Below are 21,225 nucleotides of genomic sequence, written 5' to 3' on the forward strand. Positions count from 1 at the left end.
ACAGAGGCACTCACACACACACACACACACGCATGCACGCACGCACACGCACACACTCACACAGATTGAGAAATGGCTCCTCGTTTTGCTGTCAGTCGAGATTGGGAATAAAAGTTCCGATTCATCGTTACTTTAAGTGCAATCTGGGCGGATTTCTTCCTGAACTCAGCGGATATTGCTTTTTTTTCCAGGTGTCAACAGGCCGCGCTTCAAAAGGGCCGCCGCTAAATGAAAAATGTCACAAGTTCAGGGACCGGACGTTGCGCCTCATGCATGTTAATCACCTATTTGTTGCTTAACGATAGAAAACGACCTGGAAACCGGGCTAGCTCTCATGACCACGTTGCGTAAAGTGCTCAACTTAATGAAAAGAGGTGTATTCATGATTGGAGTCGTGGCCGTCTCGGCTTGTGACGACGCTGTTTAATGTTGGAGTTTGCGTCCAAAGGCGGAGCGCTCCGTTTCTCGTGGTGTCCACAACCGTGGCGTCCCAACTAACCTCCACCACTGGTGCCAGCTCCTCCAGCCGCAGCATCACGTGCTCATATTAAAATGATTAAAATAAGATACATCTCGGGGAAGCTTGCCAACCAATCATTTGTTCATTAACTAAATGTCATCTCCAAACAAAGTCGTGTCTAGACGGATGATTGCAGAGCATTTAACGTGCCGGGCTTCGCTCCGGCTCCCTCCCGTCTCTACGCCAGCCCTCAATAAATTCATTAAAGTGTAGCCGTTAGCAGCCTAAAGGCCTGTGTCAAAGCGCTTACCTGTAGGGCTGTAATGCTTGGAAATGTGTCAGGGCGGCTGTCAGTTTGTTGACTCACACCGAAACGGCTATGAGAGTTAACGGCATGACGGGGTGCGTCACACGGAGCGGAACTATATAAGCAATTTGTGGAATGGTGCTAATCTGTTTTGGAATGAAAAAAAAACCCTCTGATGTGAGGATGCAATAATTTTAAGTATGTGGGATGAGGCTCCCCGGCCAGATTTACTCGATTAAGCGATTAAGAAAAGAGGTGCACAAGTGTGAAAATAAAGGTGTGCACCAGGAAGTGGCTTACGGGCTATGCTACTCCAGTGACATCATCATTTCTGCCATGTGACGCCAGAAACGGGAGCTTATGTCCTTAAGCGTCACGTGATATGAATCCTTTCACTTTAAATCTAGCCAGAATATTGACGAAATCTTTATAAAATGGCCTCAAAATCACGTTAATGCTTTTAAAAGGCAGCTTTTCTTCAGGGCAGATGAGCTGACCTCAAAGCACACATCCCCAAAAACGTGTTTTAGCATAGAATAGTCTGCATGTGCCTGCATATTCGTGCTGGTTTCCAGTTTGCCCCCCGTTGTTGTGAATTATGTGATGTATGTCTGTCGGATATATTCCAGGATGTGTTTAGTTAATTGTGATTAATCAGTAATTCGCCTCAGTGCGAAGTTAGACACGTTGGTGCCGCGTCTGTTTATTTATTCCATTAAAAAAAAAAAAAAAAAAAAAACACCCACTGGCAAAGAAATAAATAGAAATGCGGGGTGAAATAATCACGCTGATTGCGGTCGCAATTATTTTATAACTCAATGCTGATATCGGCCCTGACGCGTCGGCGCGGAGCGCGGCGTGGAGGCAGGTGGGATAAATATGGCCCCTGAGTACCCCGCGTGAGGTCACGGTCATTCCGCGTCTGAGATCAGGCGGGATGACTTGCCAGCAGGCGGGATTTATAACGGCGATGAATCCCGGGGGGTCTGAGCAATTATCGCTGTCGTTGGACGGAAGGAGGGGGGGAGGGAGGAGGGAGGGAAGGAGGAGGGGGGGGGGGGGATAACCCAGCGGAGGCATTTTATCTTAATCACAGCTCAGCTCCGTTCAAATCAATTTGACAAGTTTCCCCCCCGATCCTTATTAAGCGACGTATCTGGCAAATGACGACCCACTCTCGGTGGGGGTGGGTGTGTGTGTGTGTGTGTGTGTGTGTGTGGGGGGGGGGGGGGTCCCATATGTGCAGGGAGGAAATGTTTTCAGCGGGTATTTTTCTATAGCGCGCCCAGAGCACATCCATCCCTCCCACCTCCCGAGTGTTTCTATAGTAATTTCCAGCCAATGATCAGTAGGTGTCCACATCCCCGCTTCCTCACCTCAGCACCAATCAGCCACACACAGCGACAGGAGACGCGGACCGAGCGGAGAGCAGGCACAAACACAATACATCCCCCGGATCAGGAGCGGAGGAAACACCTAGAACCCCCAACCGCGACTCCGCGCACTCTTTTTTGTCTTCGAGGCACCTTTGGGCTGATTTATGCACTTTGCGACCTTTTTCTAGCGCGGCGGGAAAGTCGATAAAAATGATCCTTTTGTTATCAACGCTCTGAACACACGCACGCACACTCGCCGTGCGCCCGTGTCTGTGCGTCTCCGCGCATCTTTGCATTATTTCCTCCCCACACAGCGCTCCGCAGTTATGTGCCGTTCTGCGAGCTGGTAGCACCTTGGGAGCTCTTCTCAACGGAAACCCGGTAGGTGATGCTCCCTCCCGCCTCCGTGTCTGCGCGCTGGCGTCCGCTTTGCATGCGTCCCAGCCACCATTCCTCCGTCCCGATTCGCGTCAGCGCGGCTGCCAAGTGAGTCGCAGATTAATTTGATAGGATTGTATTTGCATGGCTGCGCCGCGCTCGCCTCCTCGGATTATCTATGCATGACCTTTGATCTGAATCTCCGCCACAGACGAGACGCGGCGTAATTATCGGCATCGCGGTGCGGCGGCGGCGCGTCGCCTCCTCGTCGGATCTGGCATTTAATCCCTTTTTACTTTTCCTTCCTCAATTTCCTCCTCCCTTTCACCACCTGTCTCCCCTGCCTCTCGGCACCTCCAAGTATTGAACATTTCTGTCTCTCTAAACTTTGTTTACAGGCTGAAAATCAATGCCCGTGACTTGATTGCCTTTGGGCTGCGTTTTTCGCTCCAGGGGTGAATTGATTAAGTAATAATGACCCCGGAGGTGGGCTGATCAGCAAGGGAGGGGGATTTTGTTTACTGGTGGCTGTGGGTTGCTCCGGACCTCCACATCTGGTTTGGCTTTAATGTGTTTGTGCTGCTACAACAAAATTAAGACAGTAAACAAAACCTTGTTGGACAGGCCTGTTTCACTGCATGATGAAAAGTGTGCTGCAAGTTAAAAAAAAAAAAAATCCACGCATGCTGGAAAGGCTTCGAGGGCTTCCTTGCACTTCAGACCTATTTCCAGTCTTTATTTCCACGTGTGCATGCCGTCTTTATTACTGTGATTCTCAAGGAAGCAGCTGGGTAGTGTTTTAGAGGCGATTTGCGACGCTTTTGGCGTTCCAACAATGGATCGGCTTTGGCAATTAAGCGAGAGAGCCAAGAAAAAGGTAATGGAAGCAGAGCGACGTGCCTAATGGGCTTTTATCTGTGGAAACCAAACCCAGGCAGGCTGTAGGAGAGCAACGTAGCAACCGCTCACGTGGCAGCCGGACGTGGCCGACACCGCTGTTGGTCCGGGTCACGGGCTGGGTGTGTGCGGACAGAGGCCACCTCCGTTGTGATTGAGTCCTATTTACATAAGAGGATGTGACTGTGCATCACAAAGGCTTATATAATAGAGATGAATGTGGCAATATCACCTTATAAGTTAATGTCGCATATTGCAAGTTCTTAAAAATGGTATTTTGGATACAAAACGTTCGTTCGCGTCGCTGTGCGTTTATTCGCCGATTGGACGTTTCCAAAAGATGTGACAGAAGATCTAAACAATCATGAAAGAGTGGCCTCTTGGAGGCGTGGGAGGAGGGAGGAAGGCGTGCTGATCCTTCACCCTGTTCCAATAATGATGGGATGGTCCGTCACTGCTATCGCCTTGTTGTCACCAGATTAGGATCGACTCTGATTCTCAGCCATAGATCCACCAAATCAGGAGCGTCAACCAGGGTGTTCCTCACATGTTCCTCTGTTACCTGCAGAGAAAAGTAGCATTACAAAAAAACACAAAACTCCAAACTAGCATGAAAACATTTGCCTCTGTTGTGTGTAACTGTTTGTGTCTTTGTTTGCTTTTAGCCCTGGAGAAGATGCTAACACACTGTTGGTAACCAGCCGCAGACAAACGCCACTTGTAACCTCATTATCTTCTCCAAACCACCGACAGCCATTCTTCAGCCATGTCTAACATAAACAATGCGCTTTGCATCGAGAACGGACAGAACGCAGACGTCTCTCTCCTACAAAAGGATAATCTCCAGGATGGTGGATTAAGCCAGCTTTTGGATTATAACGCGGAAATGGAAAGGTACAGGTCTTTTGCAAACTTTTATAAAACCAATGGGGCATTTGCGCAGACTGCTAAGATTGCCCGCATCACGACGCCCATTTTTCCAAGCGCTCGAATTGGCATGTCCCCTTGGAACTGCGATAACGCCATGCTCTGGGGGAGGAAATCAGCGGCAATAAACCCTAATAGGACCAGCATGCATAGAAATGACTCCCAGAGGCCGGAGAAGCCTGGCGTGCCGCCAGAGACGCTGCAAATGGCAAATAATAATTTCCTCTCCACCTTATCCCCTGAACACTGCAGACCTTTAGCAGGAGAATGCATGAACAAGCTGAAATGCGGCGCTGCTGAAGCAGAGATAATGAATCTCCCAGAACGCGTTGGAACTTTTTCCGCTATCCCGGCTTTAGGGGGCATCTCATTACCTCCCGGGGTCATCGTCATGACAGCCCTTCACTCCCCCGCAGCCTCAGCAGCCGTTACAGACAGTGCGTTTCAAATTGCCAATCTGGCAGACTGCCCACAGAATAATTCCTCGGTATCCAGTGGAAACCCGGCGAAGAAGAAAAGGAAAAGGTGTGGGGTCTGTGCACCCTGCAGGCGGCTAATCAACTGCGGCGTCTGCAGCAGTTGTCGGAACCGCAAAACGGGCCACCAGATCTGCAAATTTAGGAAATGCGAGGAGCTGAAGAAGAAGCCAGGCTCGTCGCTGGAGGTGAGAACCGGGGCTCTGTTTCCCCTTCTTTTGTCATTATCCCCTTGCACTCCAAAGCATTAACCTTTTCATCCAGTCACGTTCTAAGCCCTTGAAAATTGTTTCCATGCCCACCCATGCCTGAACATCCCCCCGGCTTCGCAAATCTGCCTACCCGCCTAGCCTAATTGGCAGTAATTAGGGGTGTTTGTGCGGAGCGCAAGCTGAGCTTGGCTCAGACACCCCTAATTGCTGCCAGTCAGGCTGGGGCTGGAACGCATCCGAACAACCCCGAGCTTGGCTCAGCTCCAAGCGGGGCTGGGAAATGGTTTTCAGCAGAGAGCTCTCCCTCTCTGCACCCGGTCATTTTAACCAATTATGGAAGCAGTCTCTGGATGCGGAGAATCAATATCCCACAAAGCCTCAGACTCCGACCACCAAGAGATGGTGAGAGTGATGGTCGGGCCGCTGATGGCGTTTCTCAAAACATCCCCTAAGTTCAGTGGGGGGAGGGCAGCGGCGGCGGCGGCGGCGGCGGCGCTCAGAGAATCAGCGCGCCTGAGCCCAACGCGGCATATAAAGTAGGGCTGAGATGAAAGCATCCAGTAATATGTGCGAGGCATTATTGTCAATCGCAGGTCAATCTGGAGCTTGGCACGCATCGCTAAAGAGCACAGAGGAGCCGCGCGTTAGCTTCAGAGGGCTCTGCTGCGTGTGATGGTCAGGGCTCCTTTTGTTTCATTGATTGCATTGCTGACATTTCCCCGTCCCAGGAAGCGAACTGAGCATTTCACCACAACTTGACTTCTTTTGCAGTCTTTGGAGTCAAGAATCTTATTTTATTTTTTACCTCATTTAGCCCCAAGCAGCACTTGATTTGCGTTCTTTTGTTCAATTCATGTCATTCTCTGCCCTGATTGTAACTGATTGTTGCCTATTTGTTTTACTAATGAGATTGAAACCTTCTCTGGAAATCGAGATTGCGCCTACATGCTAACAGTGAATCTTGCCTGTGTAGCTCTGGTTAGCGCACATTATATATTCATACGTTTCTCATCATTCATGACTCAATCAAGCAGAAAATGGGGCATTTCTAGTAATTCAATCCTGTTTTGTAACGTATTCATTCACCTGGGATAAAAATAGTTTTATTTCTAAACAATTTATCCCTCAACACCTGATCCTGGACTTCACAACTTCATGCAGATTCCTTCTAATTTTTCTTTTTTTTTTTTTTTGGGAGAAGGACCTTGAGTTTCTAGCATAAATCTATTCAAGGAAACACTCACAGGCGGTGGAAAAAACAGAAAATATCTATTCTGACAGGTTTTCAAAAACTGCCAGTGCGTTGAGATGATTTCAAACCGCTCCCAGTAGAAATCAGGTTTTCCAGAAACGTGCGCCTGCGTCTTCAGAGGAGACGGAATAGTCAGGGCCCCTGGAATCAGGAGGAAAACTTGATTTGAGGAGCTACCTGAAACATTGTGAGCTGCAGAAATGAACACGCTGAAATATTAACTACATTTTATTTTTCTACGCCAAAGAGAAAAAAAAGATGAAAATTTCTCAACGGCGAAGAGATTACGTCTATTTGGCGCAGACACAAACAGCAGCTTCACGGATTTAAATATTTCATTTAGTCTCTTCTAACGGTAGCCTAAATTCACTCTTGGATCCGTACGATACGTATACGTGTGGAACGCTACATTTGAAACAAACAAGCCCCTGTAGCCGCCATGCTAATGTGCGTGCGAGTCAAAGAAGTTGCAATCGGAGGCTCATTTAGTGTGAAGTCTATATATTATGTACTAACAGGTGTGTCAAACAGGTGTCCAGGAAGCGCGCTCCGCATCCATAATGCATGGGTAGACGCACTTTTGGAAAACATCCATTTGCAAAGGAGGGTTGGAATTACAAGTGTGCGACCCCAACGGCCTGCTGCGACCAACAACAACCCCCCCACTTCCCCACCACCCAAACAAATCCACACATGTAATTTATATCACGGCCTCGGATGTAATTGTTATTTTGGAGCCAACGTGCGTAATTACAGGTGCACTTCCTGCTGCAGAGTTTGAAGGTATCTCCGAGGCGAGAAGCTCTTGTACGAACTTTTACACAGGAAGGTTTTTTTTTTGGTTTTTTTTTCTCCTTTTCTGCCATGTTGATGTCGCTTATAGTCTCAGTTCAGGGGGATTTGATTGAGATGTGTGACGAATCGGGCGCTGAACTGTGTTTACGAGGGGAATTTACAGCCCATGCGCGTTAGCGCCGCGCGTGAGCAGCGGTGTGCGTGCCCAGCGTGTCTCTGCCGTTAATTCGCTCACAAAGATCCACGCTAATGCGGCTGCATCTGCGCCCCGACCATATACTAACAAGCACGCCAAGCACATGCTGCGTGCACTTTTTTTTTCATTCCTTGGAAGAGATGATAAGCTACTGGCAACCAGTTAGATTTGGCTGTCAGTGTTTTCCACATGGGAATCACCCTGAACTAATTATATCTTTAGCAGCGGTGGAAAATGCAAATCAGAATTTTACTCACACCCCTGAAATCGGAGAGCCAATTTAATCTAATACCCCCTTTAATTTAGTGCGCTAATGCGAGGCCCTAGAGAATTGCCCTGTGTCACTTCTGCGCTGCTCTGCAGCAGATTTTACCCCCCCCTCACGCCCCCCACGCTGCTCTCAGGCTCCAGGATGGATTAGTCTGGCAGAGGAATCTCATCTAACCTAACATTTCCTGAGCAGTTACCTTTGCGTAGCTTGAGCTCCAATGGCTCAAAGGTCCTTCATTAACTTTCAAACACAATAATACTCCCATGCAGAGAAATATGTCCCCACCGCTGTTTATCTCCAGTTTACTTTTATGTCCACAGAGGAGCTCAGCTTCGGCCCAAATCTATGACATAACGCCAGGTCTAACCTTGCTGGTCATTTACCAGTTCCTCTCACTCGTGGTTGTCGGGGATGTTTAGGAGGTGGCCGTTTCCGTCTAAAACAGCGCTGGTTTAGGGGTGTTTGTGTTCCTCTCTGGGTCCTTCAGGAAGAGGGTTGGAAAAATACAAGCTTCCTGATTAATCCCCCATTTATTAACATTTTGGCACTGCACACATCTTACACAGAGTTTCCATCCATCCAACATCCATCCATCCATCCAACATCCATCCATCCATCCACCTGACCATCCATCCAACATCCATCCATCCATCGAACATCCATCCATCCATCCATCCACCTGACCATCCATCCATCCAACATACATCCACCCATCCGTCGTCCATCCATCCATCCATCCATTCATAGTTTTCGCTTTTTCATTTTCAAAAAGTGATGCACTCGGATGTGAAAAACACGGTGGTTTCACCACTAGTTGGCGGTGTGTTTTATATAACGCCATAACACGTGCATGTGCGCAGACACTACTACAACCTCTGGTGAAGAAAAACTCCCGTTTCTCCATTCATGCAAGGAGGCTGGAAGATGCTCCGCTCTGGAGCCCATCAAAAAGTGCCATTTTCAGCCCCAGAAAATGCCGTTTCCCTGTAAACAAACAGCGTTTTGTGGCAGAAGCTAGCCATTTTCACCTGAGACTGTTCTGGTGTAAACAGGACCCTAAAATTACCATAGTTGGATTTAAAGGAGCACAATGAGATGCCCCCTAAACAAGGAAATAACGTGGACATGACAGAACTCAAAAATCAGAGTGAGCGTTCTTTCTTTTAATTAACAAATGTCAAAGATCGCCATCCAGCCATGAAGTAGAATACTAGAGTAAGGGATGCTCTTTCTGTCTGCGTGCTTCTTTGTGCAGCGTTGATATGACGACATGAAATGGGGGAGATGAAAAGGTAGCACGGCTGCCTAGAAACCTTTGCTATTGTGATAAAAGACACGGCCCGACGTGGTAGGAGGCAGGACCTTGAGGGAAACAGCCTGGATTCAGCCCCTTAATGAGAGCACGCGAGCCAAATAAGCAACGGCAGCCAGGTCTAATTTGTTTTAGGTGTGCTCAGAATAGATAAAGACAAATCTGTGGCCTTCAACCCCTCCCCCAACCTTTGCCTCCCTGGAGATAACGCGAGTGCTGCCAGCCAATCTCAGCGGGCAAAGGAGAGGGAGGCAGAGGGGAAAAGGGAAAACAGACGAGGAAGGGAAAGCCTCCGGGGCGGACGGCCTTCAGATCCGCTTGTCTCTAACTTACTGGATTTATTCAAGCTTTAAAACTGCAGATTAATTTGTTTGTGATGGTTTGCGGGGGGGTGGGTGAGTGGGTGGGGGGGACAAGGCTGCGCATTTCAACCTAAAGGGCAACCTTAAGCTCCTGTCAAGACAATAGGATTTTGCCATCTGAACCACGATACAGCGCGCTTAATTATACACATCCTTCCTGCGAGCCACCCTCGGCGGCTGAGAGCACAGGTCCCCTTTACTCATCGCAGTGCCCTTTTTCGCCTCGATTAGTCGTGCCGTCTGGATTTTCTGTCAGCCTCCATTTGCAGCGAGTGGCTGTCTTCCTCGGGCCCCGGCCGTGCTCAGGAGGCCACAACCGCGCGGCGCGATTACGCGTTTTCGCCAGTGCCACCGATTAAGGTCGGGGTGATAATGGAAGGCGTCTGGATGACGGCCTTACCCGTTGCACCTCCTCTGCCCCCGTTTGATCGAGCGTTTCAGGTTCGGCGGTGAAAGACAAGCCACCGTCATTGTCTCTATTATAGCGTAAAGCTAGAGAGGAGGGGGGATGGGGAGGGACAGCAGCCCAGCCGGGGGTGGACAGCGTGAAAGAGCAGGTGCGGGAGGACGTTAATGTGCGGCGCTTTAAATTTTAAACAGATGAGGATGAATTATTAACGCCGACTCTGGCTGAGAAGTTAAAAGGTATCTCGTCATTACTGAGAGCTGCTGTGAAAAAGTGTGAAGTCTTTAGCGAATGTGTCATAAATGTGCACGGGTTGGGGGGGGTTTATTTTTAGGGTGGGGGGTTCCCATGTAAGGTTCTTTTTGTTAGCTGTGCGATCGGAATAACACAACTTTCTGGGAGTTAAATGCACCCAGAATGGGAACAAACGATCAACCAGTTAAAAACGAATTCAGGGATCGATGTGGTGAGTTTCAGTGACCACAAGCAACGTTTTTCTGCCATTTCTTGGTCCGTTTCTACGTCGCTGCACTCTGAAAATCAGTAAACCGTAGTTTTATGGAGGCTCATTTGCATTATATTCCAATGTCACTTTCTGTAGAGGTCATAGACGGTTCCCAATTTTAGGATTAAGGATGGTTGTGGATCCATATATCCATCCAGCCAGCCAGGAGCTCATTCCTAATGAGGCCAGGTGAGAGGCAGGAACACCCCCTGGACAGGTCACAGGTCCATGACAGGAAGTGCATCCCCACACAGAAAGGCCTCGAGCCTGGAATTGAACCCCGGGCCTTCCTGCTCTGAGGGAACTCTGCTAACCACGGCGGCTCAGTACTGCCCCAATGTTAGATTAAGTATGAATCATGCAAACACAAATGGTTAAAAACTAACGTCACTAGCGTTTTAAAATCCGGGCCTATTTAGAGGCTTTTAAGGACGAGGGTAATCTAGAGCTTTTAATAGCCAGTATCTAATTAGCATCTCTGGGTGTTTCCAACTGCAGAGTCAAATTTTAACAGTGTAAAAAAAACTGAAAAACATTTTGTGGGTCATCAACCTCTTTGGAACTAACTGCCCCTTTGACGATTATGTGCTGGATTTTACCAAATGAAAGCCAAATACTCAGACTGTGGCTAGAGTGGTGATGGCGAGTCGCAAGGCTTTTCTTCTCTTCTCTCTCGTGTTTTACTTTCCGCCTCCTGTTTCTCTTCTATCTCAGATGCTGATCTCTCTCTGACAGACCTCGGCTCTTCTATCGATTTTCCTCAAGTCAAAACTCAAAATTCTCCCCGGTTTTCCTGCCGCTTGCGCTCTGCTGTGCGTCGGGTTGCCTGCATGTTTGATGTCTGACCCGCGGTGATGACTTTACCGCTAAAACCCCGTGTTTCTCTGTAAATAAAATAACAAAGTCAATTATCAATCATTTTGTGCATAATTTCTTTCTAGATTGTAATTATTGTAATATCCTAGCTATTCTATTCCAACAGAGGGGGAAAAAAACTCAACAATCTCCTCAAACGAAATGGTGAGAGATTGTGCTGTTACCTTAAATACTTATGGATTTAGGGCCCAGAAACTGTCACGTTGGTCCGTCAGCTGTTAAAATTCAAAATTTCTTTGATGGAAGATGTGTAGCCACCACCCCGCTAAAACAACCCCTCTGCATCCAGTCAATCTTAACCTCATTGCCGTCGGAAAAATAGATGAAACGTAATATCGCCGACCACAGAATTACGGTTGGAGGTGCACTTACGAGTTTATACCTATGGGTTAAGAGGCTTAAGTGACAGACGACTCCATCGGAGAAAAGCTAACGTCAAAGTCAATTTGTGAGTGACAACTCATGGGAGAAATCGGTCAGCGTGGTCTAAACCTCTCGGATTCTGCAAGTCAAATCCTTGCATGCCGCCGCCACCTCCATTGTGGTTCTGCTCTCGGATTATGAATATTTCATGGCCAGCATCTGACACCATGCCCAGAAAGACATTTCAACTTTTTTTCCCCCCCCTGATAGAAACCCTGAGGTTAGAGTGTGTCACGGAAGCGTGAAGTCAGTCTGTGGCCTCGAGGCAAAGGATAGGATTTATGATGCGCGGGTTGATGACATCAGGTGGATATTTTCATTCCTGACCGAAGCGCTCCTTCCTCCTCCACTGATAAACCGCTGAGCTCAGTTTGTCGTCGTCGCTTAAAAGATCTGTTTTGTCGGTGACGTTCTGTTGAGTTGAGAAATGATTCCAATCTACTGAGAGTGGAAGCTGTGTTTTGACAAACTGTGGCCAATCCCCCCATCTAAATAGCATGGCGCTGGAATGAGTAAGCAGAGGAGAGTCTGCGGGATTAGCTGCGTCTTGAACACTGCCTTTAGCATATTACATTGCCCACTGGCTTTCTCCTAATAATACCCCTCTCTAAAGGGTCTTTGTCAAGCTTTAAACTTGCCGTTTACCCGCTTCTCATTGTTTTTATTGATCAATGCTCATTGCAGTGGGTATTATCTTGAGATTCCAACTAGATGACTGCTGCTGTGTTCTTCAGCTACTATTATATAATTCAGAGTTCTTTTGCACCCTTCCAAGACCATACGTACAATTCTATCATTCTGGTTTTCTTTTACTTTCTGTTTCTGATGTAGTAGTGATGGTTCTCCAAAGACGGATGTCTGGCAAATGTATGCACCTGGCAATTTAGCAATTTAGAAGTTACGGTTTGTCCAAAACTTGTGAACTGTGCACCTATCGTGCACTATCTGCCCACTTCTTTGAAGTGGTGGATAATGTGTTTTAGCAACACCACAGCACCAAAAAGAAGAACCTTTTCTTTTTAGCATTGCATTTCTTTTTGTAACTTCCCACTAGTGGATTTTAACACCTGACACCTCCAGTCTTAAAGCTACAAACACAGAAGAAACTTTAGGTGAGCGACATTAGCCTCGCATTTTCTTGTTGGCGGCAATGGAATGTCGACATTTCTTTCTTTTCTTCCGTTTGTGTTGATTGACATCTTTGAGATATGGTTTATTTCCATCGCCAGATGTTTGTGGTGGTTCTAAAGGTCATTTGGTTCCAGTTTCCATGACAACAGTGGCGTGGAACCTCAGGTCACCTAGACTTTTTCAAATTCAAATTGCACATGAGCTCATGGTAACTCACTAGCATCCCTGGTGGCCATGCATATATGTGTTTTTACATGAACATACATTCTGTTTAACAGTTATTATTTTCCATTTGATACACCCTAATCAATAGCCTAACTGATACTATTTATTGTATACTTTTAAAATTTTGACAATAGTTGAAAAGATGGCCCCATGCACAGCTACTGTTGATTCCAACCTCCAATACGTGAAAGCAATTAAAGATTCAACTCCAGCCACGTGCCGTCTATGAACGTTACCTAAATATTATGCTGATTTACAGCAAATATGCAGAGCTTTGTATATAGATCTTCGGAATTTGAGGGATCCCACACAGATGCTGATAAATCTGCTCAAAACAAGGAGGCCCGCTTCTGCTTTGCATTTCCATTTAACATTTCAGAGAGCTGGCAGCGTGTTGCCTCGTTTAGCCCTCGCTTCGTTACACCCACATGGCTCCTCGTCGTGCTCGCTGACGTTTTCCGCTGTTCAAAGGGCTGCAACTTGGCTGAGAAATTGGGGATTTCCATACCAGATCCCTCAGGTGCCAGCACACTGAAAAGCGTGTCCTGCTCATCTTCCCCCTCCTCCCTCACACCCATCCTCTGTCTGCCCTTCTCTTTGCCCCTGCAATGTTCCTATTTCCCATATTGAAGTTCAGCTGACCTCACCTCTTTTTGTTTTTGTGAAATCTCAGCATCACCCGAATGCCTCGCCGCCATCTTCCACATAGGTCTTGCTCCCGAAAGAGCGCCAGCTTTGTGGGAGCCCTGTGTAAAATTGCATCACTTGACAAATATACTTAGGTCAAAGCTTGAATTGTTGTCCGTCGCAGGAAGACGGTGATCCCAGCTGCCGGTAGCAGCCTTTGACCCTTGGGTGCTAGCTCATATTCTTCTACAAATGCCTGCTTAGCTCTTCTCCTCTTAAGCCTGGATTTTCAACATGCCACATGAGGAAGACCAAATATATGGAAAGAGAATGAAGAGGTTGCTGTTTCAGCATCAGCCGTGACAACCTAAGCAGAAGCATCGTCCCTAATTAAGAAAAGTGTGCATTATTAGCAAATTGTTGTAGCATCCAAAGCTAGCCCTTATGTTGAACCTGGCTGGTTCTGTTTGCAGGTTTTTTTCTTTTTCCAAATCAAAGCAACTTAAGAGAGCACTGATGTTAAAAAACCCAAATAAAAAATGAGCACGTTTTGGTGATCAAAGCAGAAACTTTTGCACATTTGTTAAAATTCATGCAGCTGAATGCACTTTACACAAACCTTGAATCGCTCCGCTCACGACCAGTTAGTGAAAACTGTTAAATACATGTGGCTGCATTTTTGGAAGCTTTTTATCTCCCATTGGTACACCAAGGTGGGCAGGAATGGTTTCATCTTGGATGGAATATCTCATCTATTGTCACTATTGATGGCTCATTTATGACTCATGACTAGATAAAAGACCTTTTAATACATGAGCGCCATGAAGTTTAGGCTAACTGTGTGTAGCTCAGATCATTTTTGTGTGTAGTCTTTGGACACGGGCCGTGATGTCACGGGCCGTGATGTCACGGGCCGGGCTGCCGAGCGGGTGACGGAAGGCTCGTGTTTTCATTAATTGCAGACAGCAGCCGTTTCGAGTTCAGCAGCTTTGCGATTCAACGTTGATTTACCGTTTTCATTTGGCCTTCTGGCTCCATCAACACAAAGCCAGTTCTCTCCTCAAGATAACGTATTACAGCGGTGTCCCAGTTAAACTGGGCCCGCTCCATTCCGCAGTGCCTGGCTCTTTTGAAGAAAAAATAAAAAAGAATGTGTGTTTCCGAAGCCGCTGAAGCTTGTCCTGTCTCGCTGCAAGCTTCCCCTATAGAGGGCTGGTGAAATATACGTCCTACAGGAATACTGCACTGTAATTACATTCGCCCATTAGCATACGGAGGCTTGGCTTCACGCTGCACTCAGCCTCCAGCAGCACTTTGCCATATGGTCCGTCTGCACTTCTCGGGCGCTTTTTGGCGCGACTGTTGCAGAAGGTCAAATATCAAGTCAGAGGACTGTGCCAGAATTGCATCTATGCTAATTGCTCACTTTCTCCCTCGCCGTCTCCGAGCGCCCATCCGTTCAGCTCCACCCTCTCTCCCTTCCTCTCCCGCTGAAGTAAGTAATCTGCTTTAGGATGTTTCTGAGATGGAGATGGATTTGGTTTCCCTTCACTGCCCCTCTGCCTAATCTCTCCTCTGTGACCACCCTGGCTCTCGCAGGCACAGCGCTTAAGCACACCATTATACATGCTCCCCTCCCTCTACCCCCCGGTGCACACACGCCTAGTCAGCAAAAAACCTCCCAAATTCCTCATTACTCACAAACGTTTGCAATACACTTAGTTTGATTTGCTCAGATGGAAGCTTGTTGGAGGGTAGGAACCTAAATTATGAGTCTGGCTGTATTTTAAGTTATCACTGCTGGTGTACACAAGAAAGGAAAAAACAACTTGCTTTTTTAGGCTGCTGCATCTGAACAGTTTTATTCATCATCATCATCAGCATGTGTATGTGTATGCTGGATTATTATTATTTTACTGCCTGACTGACATCCTGACACAGTCTTGTGTTTAATTATATTATATAGAAGGAAACAGCAAAGGTTCTGTATTTGCGTTGGAATTCTGCGTAGATTCCTGGATGATGGCTGTGTCCGTGATGGCAGCCTTGGAATGGTGCCTTCCATGAATGGCATTGAGTGCCTAGAGTATCTGCTGCAACCTTCGAGATGAGATTCTGCACCCCCCCCCCCCACCCATTCACCCACCCCCCCACCCGACCACCACCGCAACAGCGCAGGTGATGGATTGCTGTACCTTGCAGGTTTGAGCTTGGCAACGCCCCAATATTCCAGTGGAATAAAGTGACAGGTAATATATAACACATCAGTTAAGGCTGACTGCACCACTGAACCCCCCGCCCCACCCCCCACCCCCAATACCTTAAACCTGCAGATCAGCCCAGATTTGGCTGGAACCCAGTGTCGTCGCTCCCTTCTTCCAGGCCCTCACGAGCAGCCTCTCCTGTAAGAAAATCACCCATTTCCTGCCAGATGTCGTTTCATATTGATTGGATAATCGCTTTTCCCGCTGCAGTTCGGAGGCTTAAATCCAATCCCTGAGAGGTGATGGTGGCATTTTTAATTATGTTTTTTAAAAAAAAAAGAAGAAGAAGAAGAATCCAAATCCAACATCCAATCGGCTAAAGTAGGGTCATCTACAGTTTGAGGGAGAGGGTATTCATATTTAAATATTGAATATGTGCCGTCGCAGATGCACGCAAAGAGTTATGAAGAGTGGCCTGGTTCTCATCTCCTTTGTGAATAAATTATAAGTATTATGGGCTATATGTTATAACGACGATTCTGAAACTCATCAGCAGTCCAATAAGGTGCTGCCGTCACTGTTTTCTTCTGCCTCCATATTTTATCATAAACCGGTTTCCTAAGAATTTCCCACCCAGATAAGAGGTGGTTTGCACTTATTACGGTGAATTAGGTTTAGCGGCACGCACAGCGCGCGTGCGTCTGTTTGCTGACGTGCGCGTGAGGAGGGTGGGGGCTGGTGGGGGCAGTTCCATGTCATCGCTGACTGGGAGCACAGAGCTGTGGGTTAGCGCCAGACATGTCTCGGGAGAAACCGGGGCGCATTTGCAATCACCTCCAGTTCAAAAGGGTAATTTATTCACAGTCTGTGGTTAAAGTAGGCCTTCTCCGAGCGCCGGTGGGATGGTGGCGCGAAACAGCAGAGCGGAGACGCATTATTTTCATTTTTCCCCGCCGTTCTTTCTCTCCTTGCCTTCCCTTCGTTTTTTCTCCCCCTCGCCCGCCGCCCGTTGTTTCTGCAAGTCCTGCGAGGCGTCTTTTAACACACGCCAGAGAACATATTTCACTTTTACACTCATCCGCATTGACGTCCCGGTGCTGATTGAATTTTGAGGCGCTGCGGCGTCTGCCATTATCATCCTCATGGTCTTGAGTGGTTTATCTCAGGCTACGGCACAGCGTGATACCAAAGACCGCGGGGCAGGGGCAGGGCAGGGGTTGAGAGCCGCTTGTGCGTTATTTTTTATTATTTGTGAGGAAGAGACAGAGGCGTTTGGCCTTAGACTGGGTGTTTAAGAGTGTGGTCGGGGGGTTTATGTGGCGCGTACAGGCATATGCCCTCGCGCATGCTTGGAGCAGCCTTTTATAGAAGCTGTCTGTTTATGATTCGACGTCCCGCTCTAGCCAGCGTCATATTTCACCACCTCGTCTCAATCAGCCGCCGACGTGGCTTCGGCTTTAACTGCGCCTGCCAGCTTGAGTTAGTATCACAGAATGTCATGGCTGCCCAGAGAGCTAGAGCGCCGCCTCGCCAGAATCAGCGGAGAATTATTCCACCACATGTCAGTTTTACTGTGTTGTTATCACCAAAACCCACCAGCAGACATTCACAATACCCTGCCTGCTGAGGTGGTGTGGCGGGGTTAATTTGAGGTCTGGAGAAATGTCGTCTTCCGCCTTCGGTCGATTCAATGCTCAGTCGTCTGCATTCATTGCCAGAGCGGGAAATTGTCTCTCCCGCCGTGCATGGTTATAGCCAGGTTGTTATGCATGCTCTGCTGCAGCGGCGCCCGTGCTGACGCGAGACCGAGCTGCTGCCACGCGGCGTCTTGATTCGAGGTGAAACCTCTACGTTGCTCTCATGTCCCCGGTGTAACGCTAACAACCCTTTGCCTTTCCTCGCCATTCTGGCTCCTGTTTTTCTCCCCCTCTCCCTCCGTTCCCCGCGCCGCCTCGCTATACCTTTGTTGTCTCTGTGCCCTTGTGCGTTTCTCCCTCACTTTCCCCCGGCGGCTGATGGAGTGATTTTGAAGGCGTGCGCAGGTGGTGGCGGTGGCGGTGGCGGCGGCAGCGGTGGTGGCGGCGGCGGTGGTGGGTGGGGGCGAGCAGACAATTCCAGGGGCCGTGCTAATTGAGCCTTCTTTGTGCCTGGTCACTGCAGTGTACCGAGGCGAGGAGGCCCAGGAGTGAATCCAAGCAGCACTCAAGAGCCCCGCTGGATCGATAACGGGGAAACTTAACAAAACAGAGACATGCCGAGTGGCCAGATCAGGGCCATTATTGTCTCTGGCAAGCCGCACTTCCACCGGGGACTGATCAATGTGAGAATATGGATTAAGATAAACATTCCCACCTCTCATTGGCTCCTCTTTGCCTCGGCTCAGAGCACCACGTTCCAGATGAATAAAGCACCACCTGTCTGAGGGAGGGTGTGTTCTATTAAATGCTGAAGTGAAGCGTGTGACATTTAAAAGCTATTGATAAAATGTTAAATACTTATTCACTTACATCTCCTGATCCTTCATTTAAACACAAACCAACGCCTCCAACTTTAGGATACTGACATGGAGAATTGTTCGACACTCAGAACGCGGGCGTTATTTAAAGGCCACTTTTTATTTGCATTACCAAATACAATGCAAAGATGCGGCACGGGTCGCCACCACGTGTCGGCCTGTGTGCTGCACCCGCTCCACATCCTCGTTCATCACATCCATGAACCTCCTCGATGGTCTGTCTGCCTGTCCACCCTCCTCATCCTCATCCTCCAGCCTGCTTGGGAGCTAGCTAATTGCTGAGTTGTTCATCTGGATGTAAATTCTTTTTAATTCCGCACACTTTTATCGCTGATAGTCAGTGGATTTCTCATTTAACCTCAGAAGAGGCATATGTGTAACGTGCACTGATTTGTCTGCCTTTCTGCATGTAATCAACGCCATTCAGTTCAATCATGTCAAGAAATCAGCTTTTTCTTTTCAATTAATCAAAGAACTGTTTCATTTACTGCCCAAAACTTGACGTGGGCTACATGTAACTCGGTGTGATGGACGAGCAACAGAAGCTGAAGATTTCCCCCCAGTTTACTGGTCCATTGGAAGCCGTGCATAACATTTTACAGCAGTAACGGTGTCTTGTTTATGTTTTTTTAACTTGAATTTGGCGTGTTACTCCATTTATAGGCCCAATCTGAACCACAACATGTAGCCTATAGACACACTGCTGACATGTTGGAAATGATACTGGTCCTATAGCTGCCTGAGCATCAGTATTTGACACCTCAGTGAGAGAAGATTTAGATAAAACTGACCTTTATTTCACCACACACTTAAAATAAACACCACCGCATTGATGCCTGATTGTATTACATTAATAAAACCCACGTATATACATGTATGTGTTTATTATGTCTGTCCAGCCCAAACACTGTACGCCGGTATCCGTAAAGCTTATTGGCAAACAAGCGTGTTGGTCTTCTACTAAAACCACCCTGTCAAACCCCAAATGAGGCACGAACGACACTTAATATTAAAATGTCAAATTGCTTCCTCTCAGATTAAAGTGATTTTCAGTTGTGATTATGCACTATTTCCTCCTGTCAGCAGCAGGGGAAAAAAACAATCAAAAAAACACACTAATTGGTGGCGGGGATTGGTGTGAGACTTCTGTGTTTTATGTCTTTGACTTCCAAATGAGTGCTGGAGAGACGAGGCTGTCAGTCTGCCACAGTGGTTTTGGGGAGGGAACAGGAGGGGTGGTCGCTGGTGTGGGCTGAAATTGAAATGATGCACTGTTCCCCCTCACTGCGGCTCGAGCCACAGTAATTAAATGCCTCATTGTTGCTTCATGGGAATTCGCATTGAATATTTCATCCAGCGTAATAATTATTTGAGTGTGGGTGGGACGAGGATGTAATCACCTTGGCTTGCTCTTTGATGAAATACTTGGCTTGGTGGTCCCTCTTTATAGCCATTATTTTTGCGTGAATCCATTCCCGCACTGCCTTTAACTGCTGATAACCGGCGTTGCGCCGACTGTGGAGCCTTTCCGACTCGTTTAATTTAAATACAGATGCGTTTTTTTGGTCGTTTGTCAGAGGAGCGGCCCGTGACCTTGACCTTGTGTCCTGGCTATATGTCTTTAATGCTGTTTTTGCATGACTTGCTTGACCTTGAGCTGCAAATTAAAACATGTCCTTCGGGTTTGTGGGTTTTCTTTTGTCTTCCACAGAGGACGCCGGTCAACAATGGTGAAGCTTTCCGGTGGTTCTTTTAGAAGGCTGAGCGGTGTCTGCCCAGTCCGACAGCAGGGGGGCAGATGGAACTCTTGATCCTCTGGCAGGAGCGCTTGACTTGGATTCACAGAACTCGACGCGCCCGCCACGTTTGTGGACGAGGAGAGGACCCGTGGACGGACACGATCAGAAACGAAGACCTAATGATGTTGTTTTAACTCTGTAATTTCCTTTTCTGTGTAATTATTGTACCTTTTGCCAGTATCATAATGTATATTTTGGTGTCTATGAGTGTGTTTTCAGTGTTGTGGCTGTAGGTCTACAGCCGATCCTGTGTAAAGAACTCAAAGAGACAATCAAACGACCATAATGAATCCGTCAAACAGAAGAGGCCGCGTGGATTAATGACATTACGAACACACTCTGGAGCAATAATCTACTCAGTTCTTTATTTTTTTACCTTCTTTCCTCTTGAATGATTGTTTTTTTTGGGATACACCAACGTGGCGGCGCCTCTTTGGGACCGATGATGCGCAGGACGGCGGCACCCCCTTCTTTCTCATTACAGTGGACTCACACCAGAACAGGGCACATTGTCTTGTGTGGTGAGTTGCACGTCTTCTAATCGAATCGGGCGTCATTTAATTGCGACAGAACCAGAAGCCGATGAGTCAGACTGCTGTCTGGAGGTCACATTCGTAAGGATAATAAGAGAACTTGCTTTTATCTAACTGTCAGATTATTTTTTTTCTTGAAGAAAAGAAGAAACTGTTTAAAAGGTAGAGAATGATGCAGCTATGTTCAATACATTCACATGTACAAAATATTAGCTCAAAGAAAGTTCAGACAGTCCTGTCAGCAAGGTCAACACTGTCCAAAACCCAAATTGTTCAAGAAGTTACTCATCGTCTTAAACCCTAATGTTGCATGTGTAAATGTGTTTTGGTTTTAAAGATTACTAAGAATTTGTATATTGTTGTTGTGATGCTTTTATGTGCTAAAATTAAAAAAAAAAAAAAAAAAAAGATCCTTCAGTAAAAACTGTCTTCGCAGTGGGTGTTTTTGACGCGACGACGGGAAAATAAATCGCATTATTAAAAAGCCATTAATTACGATCACAAGAAAGGGAAAAAGAAATAAAAAAAAGAAGCCCCACCACACCCCAACCCCCTTGAAAAACATCAACTGAATTAACAACTAGGAGGAGACAGAGGGAATAGAACAGGTTGCCAGGTTGGTTGCCTCCCCAGTCACGTATTCCCTTGAATACTAAAATGTTGCACGGAGAAGAGTGTTTCCCAGAGGCAGCAGACTTTAAAGGACTGCTGAAATCCCATGTGGTTTGTCATGCTGAAATGCACTTTGGGGGGGATACAG

The 21,225-nt window shown here is 47.3% G+C and overlaps 1 protein-coding gene across 1 annotated transcript; it reads left to right on the forward strand.

The window, feature by feature from the left end:
* The first annotated feature begins 2,045 nt into the window (after positions 1–2,045).
* Positions 2,046–20,873, forward strand: cxxc4 (CXXC finger 4). The gene is made up of 3 exons (XM_029851342.1): positions 2,046–2,524; positions 4,084–5,009; positions 19,845–20,873. The coding sequence occupies exons 2-3, from the start codon at positions 4,185–4,187 to the stop codon at positions 19,887–19,889; spliced, it is 870 nt and encodes a 289-aa protein (XP_029707202.1). The 5' UTR covers positions 2,046–2,524; positions 4,084–4,184; the 3' UTR covers positions 19,890–20,873.
* Positions 20,874–21,225: the final 352 nt, after the last annotated feature.

This window comes from Takifugu rubripes, chromosome 17 (genome assembly GCF_901000725.2).
Source record: "Takifugu rubripes chromosome 17, fTakRub1.2, whole genome shotgun sequence".
Lineage (NCBI taxonomy): Eukaryota > Metazoa > Chordata > Actinopteri > Tetraodontiformes > Tetraodontidae > Takifugu > Takifugu rubripes.

What these genes read in the sequence shown, in the direction of transcription:
- cxxc4 (XM_029851342.1), top strand. Translation starts at nt 4,185, where the DNA reads ATGTCTAACATAAACAATGCGCTTTGCATCGAGAACGGACAGAACGCA. An exon ending in AGCCAGGCTCGTCGCTGGAG is followed by an intron (nt 5,010 to 19,844) that starts GTGAGAACCGGG and finishes TGTCTTCCACAG; the next exon opens with AGGACGCCGGTCAACAATGG.